Source organism: Peromyscus californicus, unplaced genomic scaffold, assembly GCF_007827085.1.
Source record: "Peromyscus californicus insignis strain IS unplaced genomic scaffold, ASM782708v3 Scaffold_4__1_contigs__length_199733344, whole genome shotgun sequence".
NCBI lineage: Eukaryota > Metazoa > Chordata > Mammalia > Rodentia > Cricetidae > Peromyscus > Peromyscus californicus.
Genome location: NW_026294562.1, coordinates 152599710 through 152612550, shown reverse-complemented (window position 1 = coordinate 152612550; position 12841 = coordinate 152599710). Strand labels below are relative to the sequence as shown.

Sequence of the window (12841 nt, the reverse complement as noted above, 5' to 3'; positions counted from 1 at the left end):
CAGGGACTCTGGTTGGTAGTCTTTAAGGCATCTCTTCAGAAAGCTCTGGGGGTTCTCCCCCCACCCCCAGACAATAGTGAGTCCAACAGAAGACAGCTTTAAGCATGGCCAAGGATAAATGGGCGTGAGTGTCACTCCCAGAGCCTTGTGGGAAACCTCTGAAGACATCGGTGTCGAAGGTGCAACTGGACACTCTTCACACTGTGAGACCCAGCTGCGAGGGCTGCCACTCCGGGAGCCTTTCTCCATCCTCCATCTTTTCCTGCCCTCTCCTCCAAAGGCTTGCCTGCTTTCTCCATCCCATAGTTGTCTTGCCCAGAGTGTGCGCTAAGGACTTGTCAGTTCTGTTTACATGACGTCAGTGAAACACCTGCTTGCATAATTGCTGACATTCAGAAGCATGTCATAAATACATCTGACAGCTGATTTTATTCACCCGTTCCCTTCTGCTTCGTAGATTCCCGTGAGTTTGGATTCATTAAGCTTAGCTGCTTTCTCCCCGTCCCTCAAGATCCTAGACTGAATCAGCAGCCGGGTTTTCCTTGGGCTATAGTGACAGAGCCTGGGGAATCTTTCCTTCCCCTTCGAGCACAAGGCGCAGGGTTTCTGGATACAATGGCAAGACTGTGCAGCTGCTTTTGACCATATCCATGTCCCATCCTCTTCTCTCCAAGGTATATGACTGATGGTGGACTTGGCCTCTACACTCGCCGCCTGAACCGGCTTCCTGATGGGATGGCTGTGGTGCGAGAGACCCTGCAACGAAATACCTCCCTGGGCCTCGGAGATGCCGACAGGTAGGCATGCTGCACTTGGACTTAGCCGCATGCAGAAGCCATTTGAGAGTGGCCTGTGAAATGCTGGTCATGATATTGGGAGAGTGTATGGGTGTGCTCTGAGGTGGTACCTGCGTTAGGAGCTGGCACAAAGATAGGAGAGAGCCGCCGTGGTTCCTGGATCTTGCTTGCATATGGTATCAGGCGTGTGTATTTGTGTGTACGTATTTGGCAGTGGTGCTGGGGGTGGGACAGGCCTTATGATGTCAGTCGGCGTTCTACCCCTGAGTTACATCGTCAACCTTAGCAAGAGCAGAGTTCAGGCTCCGGTGGTTTTGTTGCTGTTTTGACTGTTACTCAGCGCCTCTCAGCCAGCAGGCCCCAGGGATCTGCCTCACTTCCTCTCTCATTAGTCAGCTTTCTAGGTATTGCACCTTGAGATATCCAGAAGGTCTCTGTGTAGAGTGGAGATCAGGCCATGCCTGAGGAGGTTTTACCAAAGTCCCCTGCCGTCTGGAGCTTGGTGCTGAAGCTTAGGGTACAGACTCAACTGACACACCGTAAGGAGCTGCCATTAATAGGGGCCAGTCAGGCTTTCAACACCATGGTCAGAGACAAGAACGTGTGTCCACCCTCCCATAAAGAATGAGTGTTTGGCCTCCGGGTTTCTAGTCCTGACTTGAACATAAAAACATAAACCAATTTCCTGGCCTTGAGCAAGCTAGGAAATGAGGGGTGCACTGTCTTTCTGGCTCTCAATGTACAATCTGGGTACTCGTTAGCCATCTGACTATTCGGGAATGATCTGGCTCATGTGACCTCTTCCACATCTAGACTGATAAGATGTAGCAGGGAACTGAGAGAGGAGTGATTTGAAGTTCCCGTGTATTTTAGGGTGCTGCTCTTGGGTTTTGGAAAGCCATGTTGTGAGGCAGGGTCACTTTCCTGCTCCAGGAGGTGAGCGACTAGAAAGATGACCCAAGGTTTAGAGCACTTGCTGTTCTTCCAGAGGAGTTTGGTTCTGAGAACCCATTGGGCAGCTCACAAACCCCTTTAATGCCAGTCTTTGGAGGGTCTTATGCCCTCCTCTGGTCTCTGTGGGCACCTGCACACACATCCCACATACAAACACACTGATACACATACACACACATGCACACTGATACACATACACACACTGATACATACATACACACAGTGATACACATATACACACACATTTTTTAAAAAATGCTCAGTGAGTTATGTAGCTCTATGGCTTGCTTCAGAGGAGCAGGGCCACGTTATAAAAGACCAATACTGAACTATTGCCCAACAATGGAAGAGGAATCCTCAAGGTCTCTAGAGCAGTGATTCCCAACCTTCCTAATGCTGGACCCTTTAATACAGTTCCTCGTGTTGTAGTGACCCCCCCCACCATAAAATTATTTTTATTGCTACTTCATAACTGTAATTTTGCTGTTGTTATGAATCATAATGTAAATGTGTGTTTTCTGATGCTCTTAGGCAACTCCTGTGAAAGGGTCATTTGACCCCCCAAAGGGGTCAGAACCCACAGGTTGAGAACCACTGCTCTGGGGCAAGGCTAGGAAACCTGAGTAGGGGGAGTGCCAAGGTCATTGTCAGGACTGCAGGGCCTGGCCCAGTATCTAATGCAGCATATCTTCCTCTGAGTCCCCCAGGGTCCAGTGTGGTCATTTACACTGAGGACAACAAAGCCTTCTTACCAAAGTTCTGCCTCCAGTTAGCTTTTGTTTCTGCTAGTCTGTAAAATTATTGGTTTGAAAAAAATCCCTTCAAAGGCTGAGGGTACTTGGTTGGTAGAGTACTTACTGAGGATGCCTGTAGACCTGGGTTTGCTCCTCAGTAGCATTCAAGCAAACAATCAGAAAACTAGCTGGATGGTGGCCCACACCTTTAATCCCAGCACCTGGGAGGTAGAGGCAATCAGATCTCTGTGAGTTCAAGGTCAGCCTGGTCTACAGTGAGTTTCAGGACAGCCAGGGCTATTTTGTCAAGGGACCCTGTCTCCAAACAAATAACACAAAGGGTGGGTGGAGGACAAGAAGGTGAAGGGAGGCAGGACTGGACTTGGTTGTAGAAACCTCCGAGACTGCTCTTTTTATTTTTAATTTTTATGTGTATGGCTGTTTGCCTGCATATATGTATGTTCACCATATGCATGCAGTGCCTGCAGAGGCCAGAAGAGGGCATCAGAGTCCCTGGAACTAGAATTGCAGGAGGTTGTGTGCTGCCATGAAGGTGAGAGCAATCAAACTGTGGTACTCTACAAGAGCAGCCAGTACTCTTAGATGCCTAAGAGCCAGCTCTCAAGCCCCAAAAGCTTCAGTTTCTAAAGTGTAAACCCTGCAACTAAAATCTTTATAGTGACCATCACCAGGAGAAAATATCCAGTGTCTACAGCATTGTCTCACTGGGGGTGTTATCATTTGTCCAGTCTCTCTGCTTGTCCTCATCCTGTTGCAGCTGGCTACTGTGTCTGTTTGCAGCCTCACGAGGTCAGCCTCCCCTTGCAGCAGAAGCCTCTGCAATGGCCGTTTATCTAATGCTTCACTGGAGGCCTGAGGGAATCATCATGGATAACAGCTGAGCCTCTTGCCTCTTTTTGAAGATGTCGGGGTAGGATTGGAAAGACGGAAGCCACTTGTTCCATTGTCTCATTATAGCACAAATTAATGGCAATGTCTTCGGGACCTCCCCATGCCTGGTGTGATCATTTAAGGACTAAGTAGATAGGCAGCCAAGTTAACTCAAGGGGCTTCTTTTTCAACACCAACAAAAGACTTTTATAAACTGTCTTCCTGATTTCTGTAAGTTCTAGGTTACTAGCGGGGATATATTTGTATCCTTGTGGAATGGGCTAAATTTCTGTAAGCTCCATAGCTATTGTGACTAGACCATGGTGATGCTGCTCTCCTGGCTAGTGGAAATAGCTGTGGTTTTATCTCTTTCTGTGTGTGTATGCATATTAGTGTGGGTGCACATATGCGTGTAGGTACATATGAATATATGTGTGTGTGTGCCGGGAGAGGCTCAAGAATGACAGGTATTGGTCCTCGGGTCAGAAGAGGGTGTCAGGTACTTGCCTCTAGCACTATGTCTTTGAGGCAGGGTCTCTCCCTGAACCTGGGCCTCTGGTTTTCTCAGCTAGGCAGGAAGCTGGCAAGCCCCAGAGAGCCTCCTGTCTTTGCTTCCCAGGAGCCAGTGTTATGGGTGTTTATAGGGACACTGGTTGGTACATGAGTGGATCCAAACTCCAGTCTCATGATTTCACAGCCATCAAGGTGTCTACCCAATCCCTTTATTGTTTTGAGACTGGATTTCTCACTGACAAGTGGGCTAGGCTGGTGAGCCAGGAAGCCCTGGGATCCTCCTGTCACTACACAACTTTCAGCAACCAGACTCAGGTCTTGATCCTTGCAAGGCAAGCTCTTTCCTGAGCTTTCCAGTCCTTCGTAGACTTACTTACAGTATTCTCCAAATACTTCTTCCACGTGCCCGTGCTAAGCGAACGTTTCACAAAGTCGGGGGCTAACTGTAGCATAGGAAATAGTTGTATGATAGGGAACTAATCCTTTTTAACATTTATATTTTAATTTTACTGCTTGCTGGGACTTACAGCCAGCACATTATGATTTTACAAACATTGTTTATGGTAAGAACTGTGTAGGCGTGAGACAGCACAATGAACCATCAAAGGAGTGTACCACAGATGGTGAGTATGCAAATTGGGTAGGCTCTTCTTCCCCTTGGTACTGAAAGTACATTCTTTAAGCCATTTAAAGCGACCAGAATCCTTCCCTTACAACCCGGAAAACAAAGGCCTAAGAACTAAGATAATTTCCAGGAAGTTTTAGGTAAAAAGAGAAATCTGCGTCCTTGCTTATGGTTTCACGCATGAACAGTAGGCTACTGAGGAAATGGGAAACGATGGAGACATTAGCCCCGATTAGTTCTCAGCCAAGGAAAGATGGCACTCGGAGGACAGAGCACCCTGGGCTTAGGAAAGTCACTAGCCTAGGTCCTGAGACCCCAGACAGACCACGGCTATTTGCAGCATGGCCTGATGTATCACTGGAGTCACTGAAAGTCACCAGTCGGAATGTGTGTCTTCAGAGGGCCCGCAGATAAAAACTTGTCAGCTTGAGTCTTTATGTCATCAGCCAGTTCTGAGAAATAATAAAGATGATAAATTCAAAATGCCAAGTCCCCTTGATCTCCTGTCACTCTTCAGGGCTGTCACCCTGGGTCCCAGTCCCTTGCCGATAGTGATCAGCAACTGCGTCCAGCGAAGAAGAGCCAGCCAGCTGTGGAGGAAGCATCAGCTGGAACAGATGGAGGTGGCTCATTACACATAATAGGCCCCAGATAACAATGAAGGGCACTTGCTGAGGAGGAAGAAGTGTGACATGCAGGGCTGTCAGTCAGATGGCCTCTGCAGGGAGCATTGCGTCCCCTGAACATGTCGGGAACTCTCGGATTCTAGCAAGTCAGGTGCTTTATAAGCAGAAAGCTCAGTAGAAAGTTGCCACTTGTTACTCTCTCTCTTGGACACTGCAAAGGGCCTGTGTCCAGGGATCTTGGCAACCCTTGTGGATTGGCAGGCAACAGACTTGGAGGAGCACTTACTTGGAGGAACACTTAGATAGATGTTCCTCCTTGCTGGCACTTCCAGTCACCAGGACAGGACTCAATGTGTACCTTAGATCAGGCTAGGAAACCGAGCAGAAAGGAGAGGGTTTTCCCCACACATTATGGACGTCCTTTCACTCTCCAGATGGTACTTGTGTGAGTAAAGCTTTGAGATTGCTTTTGAAAACAGACACAGGACACATGCAGGCTGTGTAGCCTGTACTTGGCCCCTGACCCCGGCCTTCAAAGCCAGCCCGATTCCCACTTGAATTGGGACGCTGTTGTGACAGCAAGGCTCCTGGTAAGAAGCTGTGACTGCAGCCTGATACAGAGCAGCCTGCAAAGCCAAGCTTAGCTCTGTCCCCAGAGTACAAGAGCCCACAACCTGCCAGGATGTGACTTACATAGAACAAAGCCACCATTTTGAACACCCAGCAGCACATTCGTCCATCCTGCTTGGCCTCCTTACAGGTTCCGAGTAGGGACACTGGGAATTCTGTCATTTTGTGGCATCGGTTAGAGGAAGAGTTAATGATGTCAAAGTCTGACGTTGCATCTTTTTAGTGACATAGGAAGTCCAGTGCTACCGGAGTTTGCCAAGTTTCTGAAGTCATCCAAGGACTTACTTTCCCAGTCTTGGCTAACAGCTGTATGGTCCCTGTACCCGTCATTTTAGTTTTTATTTTCGTTTTCTGAGACAGAGGACTGCCATGTAACTCTGACTGGCCTGGAACTGGCTGTGTAGATGCAGCTGACCTAAGGGCACAGTTGAAGGAGCTGCTCGCTGCATGGCTGACAGGGAGAGAGGCAGGAAGAAGCCAGGAACAGGCTGTGCCTTCAAGAGCAGGCCTCCAGGGGTCGGCCCACTTCCTCTAGCCAGACCCTGTCCCCTAACAGTCCCTTCAGTGTGAACACATCAGAGGATGAGTCCATCAATGAAGAAACTGGTGTGCCTGTGTCCTGTTTACCTCTTCACGTCAGGACCAGCAGAGAGCCTTCACACAGGAGCCATTGGGGGCCAATTTTATATTCAAGCAGTAACAGGAGGTTCTCTACCTACAACATAGAAAGCTTCTCCCTCTCTCCCTCTCTTCCTCTCCCTCCTCCCACGCCCTCCTCCCACCCCCACCCTCTACTTACTCCCACCCCCATCCTCTCCTTCTTCTTCCTTCTCATTTTGAAGGCCAAGGGCCCTCATCACTCCCAGTGATGCCCATTACGTCCAGGAACACTTTTTCTTTATGGCCTGCACACAGGCCTATACCCATTCTCTATAGATGGACATCTGTAGCCCAGAAGCCTGTCTGCACTCTTCCTCAGGCTTCCTCCCTATCCTTTCCATGCCCCACCCCTCCCTGTTCCCTCCTGTGTGTCCAGGAACAAAGTGGGAGAGAGTGAAAGTCACTGTTTCAAAGCCCATAAAAGGGGCCTTGGAGGCAAATCTCTATTTCCGTTGTAACAGGGTGATAATTACCGCATTGGCCTTCCTGGAGGGCCCCAGTCTGCCCCTGCCACTGGCTTCCTTTTTAAGGAGAGGCTGCTTCTGTGGGCAGAGGCCACCTGGGTTGAACAGGGGGCGGTGATGACAGGAAGCAGACCATCTGCACCTTAAGCTGCAGAGGAATTCTCCAGAGGGTTGTAAAGGCCTGGGAACCTACAGCCTGCCGAGCCTGGAGCACTGACTCTCACCCGCCCTGTTCCCACTTAGAGAGACAGGGCAAGAGGTGTGCTGGCCCCGTGAGACACTCCACCCCTGACACGGCTGAGTGGGGGCTGGAGAACATAGCTATGACCCCCAAAGACACTTTTCTGTAAGCGGTGCCCTTCCAAGAGTGGTTGAAAGAGAAATTATATGGGAGCTGGAGAGACGACTCAGCAGTTAAGAGCACTGGCTGCTCTTCCAGAGGACCTTCAGTTCCTAGCACCCACATGGTAGCTAACAACCATCTGTAATCCAGTTCCAGGGGATCTGATGTCTTTTTCTGGCCTCCAAAGACACTGGGCATGAACATACTGCACAGATATACATGCAAGCAAATGCTCATATACATAAAAGTAATTTATAAAAGATAACTTGTGTACTTAAAGTTGTGATAGAAAGATGTCTACTGTGGTAAAAACTGGAATGAGGGACCCAAGAGAAAGGGCAGAAATTGGAAAACTTCCTCTGCTCTCAATCCTCCAGCACCCCAAAGCCTAGGCCCTGAAACCCAGCCAGAGTATGTCCCGCAGCAGAAAATAACTTCATGTGATGAACCAAAGGATCAGTTAGGATAAGTTAGGTTATGCTGTATAACAAGCAACTCCAAAACTTCTCACCCTTATCATCTGGTCACTGTAGAAGGTTGTGTTGCTCTTACTGGGGACCAGAGTGCCAGAGGGACCATTGTTCAGACTGAGAATTAATAGTCCCATGGTGAAGAGATGGCAAGTGTGGTGAGCCACACATCTCTGAAAGCCTCAGAATGACCATGTTGGCCGAAGGAAGTCATTTGGCTCCACTTACATTCCATGTGAAGTGAAGTACAGTACCACTATAGGTGTGCCAGAAGAGCAGCAGACACAGTGACTTACACTGTCTCACTACATGGGGAAACATGGACTTTGTATCCCCATACCCCCCATCATGGATCCAATCCTGCGAGAACCCTATTTACTGTGTATTCGTTACAGGGTGACCACGTGTCCTCCAGGAGCTTTGTGGTTCCCTTCTGTGGAGGAAAGTCCTGAAGTAGATGAGGAAGATGGTAGCTGCCCCATACTATGTATCAGCTGCATGTCAGCTGTATGACAGCATAGAAAAGCTGATGACTTAACATTTACTGAACACTTACTATGCACCTTGGAGTCTAAAGGTGAGCAGGACACAGTCCTTCTGCAAGAAGTTTATAGTCAAGCCAAGTGCTAGAAATATGTGTGAGCATGTGTACACTGTGGTTCTACTGTGGGGACACGTTATTCTAACGAGTGGCAGGAAGTTTGCTGGTTTTGTTTTTCTGGCAAATGGTGGTTACAAAGATTCTCAGGGTCAGCAAGATGGCTCAGTGCCTAACACAGCCCTGAGTTTGATCCCTGGAACCCTTATAAAAGTGGGAGGAAGAAAAATACCTCCACAAAGTTGTTCTCTGGCCTCCAGACACACACTGAGGTGAGCCTACACCCTATCTTAGTTAGGGTTACCATTGCTGTGATGAAACTCCATGACCTAAGCAAGTTGGGGAGGAAAGGGATTGTTTGGCTTACACTTCCACATCACTGTTCATCACTGAAGCAGTCAGGACAGGAACGCAAACAGGGCAGGAACCTGAAGGCAGGAACTGATGCAGAGACCATGGAGGGGTGTTGTTTACTGGCTTGCTCCACATGGCTTGCTCAGCCTGCTTTCTTATAGAACACAGGACCGACAGCCCAGGGATGGCACCACCCACAATCAATCACTAATTAAGAAAATGCCCTACAGGCTTGCCTACAGCAGGATCTTATGGAGGCATTTTCTGAGTTGGGGCTCCCTCCTCTCTGATGACTCTAGCTTGTGCCAAGTCGACATAAAACTAGCCAACACCCCCCCCACACACACACACACACATACATCATACTCTAAATTACAGAGAAAGATCTGTTAGTTGGCCTTGGGAGATGGTTCGTTCAGTGAGTGGGTACAATACAAACAAGCATGAGGACCTGGGTCTAGAGATGCAGAACTCAGTAAATCCAGGCTTACTAGTGCACATCTGAAGTCCTGGTGTGAGACAGAGAATCCTGGAAGCTTGTCACTTACCCACCTAGCTTGGCATATGCCATAGCATTCAAGACACCCTGTCTCAAATGAGGGAGACAGCGAAGGCAAGACCTAACACATGAAGCTGCCCCCTGATCTCCATCCAGGGGCCTTGGCACACATGTGCCAAGACTCACACAAATGTGCATGCGTATAAATGTACACACACATACACAGAGAAAAATAAAATATCCTTTAGAAACTTTACCCAAGGGGGCTGGAGAGATGGCTCAATGGTTGAGAGCACTGGCTGCTCTTCCAGAGGACCCGGGTTCAATTCCCAGCACCCACATGGCAGCTCATAACTGTCTGTAAGTTCAGATCTCCAGGATCTGACACCTTCATACCAATGCATATAAAATAAAGTTTAAAAAAAAAAAAAGAAAGAAAGAAAGAAAGAAACTTTACCCAAGTATCAAGTAGGCCTACTTATTGTCTGGTACATGTGGGATTTCTCTTTGCTTTTTAATACCCTTTGTTATGTCTGTGCATATATGTTTATATGCATATTTTTTCTTTGACACAGAGCCTCACCTAGTCTGTGCTGGCCTGGAACCCACTTTATAGCTAAGGATGTCCTTGAACTCATGACCCTCCTGCCTCTACCTCTTGGCTCCCTTCTGTCACTTTAAAAAGCAGTCCAGACTGGGCAGTGGTGGCTCACATCTTTAATCCCAGCATTCGGGAGGCAGAGGCTGGCAGATCTGTGAGTTTGAGGCCAGCCTGATCTACAAAACAAGTTCCAGGACAGCCAGGGTTACATAGAGAAATCTTATCTTGAAAAACAAACAGCAATAACAAAGCCATAATAATAATAATAATAATAGTAATATAATAAATAAACAGCAGCCCAGCCATGCTGCCTGTTCCTGACAGGATAGCTCTGGTTGTAACTAGCCTGGTGTCTGAAGTGACCCTTGTACTGGCCACCGCAGAAGTATCCCTGGTTTCCCTGTGACGTCTGTCTTGGTCTGCTGCTCAGCTGTGCCACCCAGACAGCTAATCCAAGGTTACTTTGTGCATCAATGCATTTTCTCAAGACCTCCTCTCTGGTCCGTTCACATCTTGTGGGAGCTTCTGATGGCAAGGCTCCATGTGCCCTGGGTCATCGGTGCTTGGCTGCCCACTTTGCCAATGAAGAAGTTGGATAACACCTACCCATCCTTGGCCTCTGGGGAGAAAACTGGTCTCAGTGCGTAGCCCTGGAGATCATGAACTCTGAGGAAGTCAGGTGAAAAGCACAGCCTATCCCTTTGATGGTAGTTTTGGTACAGTCCACACAGTAGGTATGCCAGGGACCAAGAGGTTTGGCTCTAACCCTGGCTTGCCACCACCAAATGTCTTTAACAGGTGCTACCTCTCTCTGGACCCTATTTCTTTACCTGCTACCAGACCTGTGGCTTTGGCTTTTGCAAGCCAGTGTTCTTTTGTTGGTGATGTTGTTTTTCGAGACAGAGTTTCTCTGTGTAGCTTTGGAGCCTGTCCTGGATCTCGCTCTGTAGGCCAGGCTGGCCTCGAACTCACAGAGATCCACCTGCCTCTGAGAGTACTGAGAGTAAAAGCATGTGCCACTACTGCCTGGCCAAGCCGGGGTTCTTGAAGACTGAGTTGTCAAAGTGGTTTCTGGAAAGAGCTCATCCCACATGGAGGGACTCCTGTCTCTGCCTCCTGAGTGCTAGCATCATATTCTCACTACGCCTGGCCACACCCCTTGTTTTCATGCGTATCATCTTACCGGATAGTGTAAGCATCAGTAAAACAAAACCAGCTGAATTTATGGGCCAACCCCCTCTCCTAGGACAGTGCCCCTTTTAGAGGGTTTGCTCCTTTTATTTAGACCATAAAGAATAAATGAGTCAGAAGATTTCCTGTGTCCCAGCCTGCCGGCGATTGGGATAAATCTCTCCCACTCTCATCCCCCAAGTAAACACACAGAGGCTCATATTAATTATAACTGCATGGCCATGACTCAAACTTTTTGCTAGCTGGCTCCTATATCTTAAATTAGCCCATAACTATTGATCTATGTATCGCCACATGGTCTGTGGCTTTACCTGTCTCCCATTACATGTTGCTCCTCGGGTGGCTTGCTGGTGTCTCCCTCCACCTTCTTCCTGTCTCTCTCTTTGAATTTCCCACCTGCCTCGAAGCTACCTTGCCATAGGCCAAATGGCTTTATTTATCAACCAATCAGAGAACACATATTCACAGCATACGAGAAGATACTCCCCCATCAAATGAGTGAATGGGAGGATGGGTGAATGATGACTGCGCATGTATTAGGTGCTGTGATAAAACACATGGCCAGAAGCATCTTAGGGAAGGAAGAGTTTATCTGCATTTCTGGGTCCAGGGCTGTCGTGGTGGGGAGCCAGGGCAGGAAGCATCAGGCACGGAGACAGGAAGAGGAGGCTGAGGGCTCTCTCCTGTTTTGAACTGCAATCACAAAGCAGAGACAATGAGCTGGGGGCAGCCGCAGGGGGTCTTTAGACTTTCAAAGCACAGCCCTAGTGACATATACATCCTTAAACAAAGCCCACACCTTCTAAACCTCCCCAAATAGCACCAGCAACAGGAGACCCAGTGCTCACATGCCCAAGACTATGGGGGACAATTCTCATTCAAACCATCAAAGAACAGGCACACTGTGGTGACTGATGTGCGGAATGTTTAAATAAGGAGCATGATGCAGGCACCAAGCCCCTAGAACCGAACAGTGGAAGCAGCAGGGCTGAGCTGTGGCCCACAGAATAGGACATCCCCCCAGATGTGAACCACTCCAGTGGCCCAGACTACAGCTTGTGGTGTGCCATCCCCTCAGACCTCAGGTACCCCTCCTGCAGCCGGGACCTTCACCTACCTTCAGAACATGGATGTCTAGGAGGTTCCTCTTGGGAGACTGAGCGACCACAGACGCAACTTACTACCGTTTTTTAGAAAAATCGTTTTAGTTCGTGACCCGTGTCCTACTCTAGACTTTGAGTTGTGCGTTCTCTACCCAGAAGCCTTTGCAATGACTCCCAACATACCTCAGGCTTCCAGCTACATCTGGAGGCCAGGTGAGTTAGCTATCCTGAGTTCAAGCGTGTGTGTGTTTTCCTCACTGGGAAGCCGCAAAGGTAATGGGTGTGAGACCATGCCAGTGCAAGGTTAGTGAACGCCTTCCATCCTTAGCAGTCAGTGCCATTTGGTGATCGATTAGAATGCCTGCTTCCCAGTGCCGTTTAGTAATGGATTAGAGAGCCTGGCAGTCACTGTCATCGGGTGATGGATTAGAAAGCCTGGCAGCCAGTGCCATTCAGGGATAGATTAGAATGCATGGCAGCCAGTGCCATTTGGCAATGAGTTAGAATCTTGCTGGATTCACAGATGAGAACAGAAGGGTACCAGAAACTGAAGTGACTGCATCAGAAAGCCAGGTTATAAAATGGACCCTGTAACCCTGCGCCCAGCAGCATGGCCACGGTGTCCCCTGAACTACGGTTCTCTTTGGGGGAGTCTCCCTCAGCTCTTGCCCACCTGCTGCTCTTGTCCTTGTCAAAGTCTGGCAGGGGAGTAGAAACAGAAACCTGAAGGCCTGGGACCCCCAGCCGGTAACTAGCCAAAGCTGATGTGCACCGCCTCACAGGAGGTC

At 48.7% G+C, this 12841-nt stretch overlaps 1 protein-coding gene across 1 annotated transcript in view; it reads left to right on the top strand.

Moving 5' to 3' along the window:
- The window catches only part of Nav2 (neuron navigator 2), a 367113-nt gene that overhangs the window by 244221 nt on the left and 110051 nt on the right, over window positions 1-12841 (top strand). Inside the window, 1 exon segment of the mRNA XM_052762814.1 lies at window positions 675-797. Within this exon segment, the coding sequence (XP_052618774.1) occupies window positions 675-797 (123 nt within the window).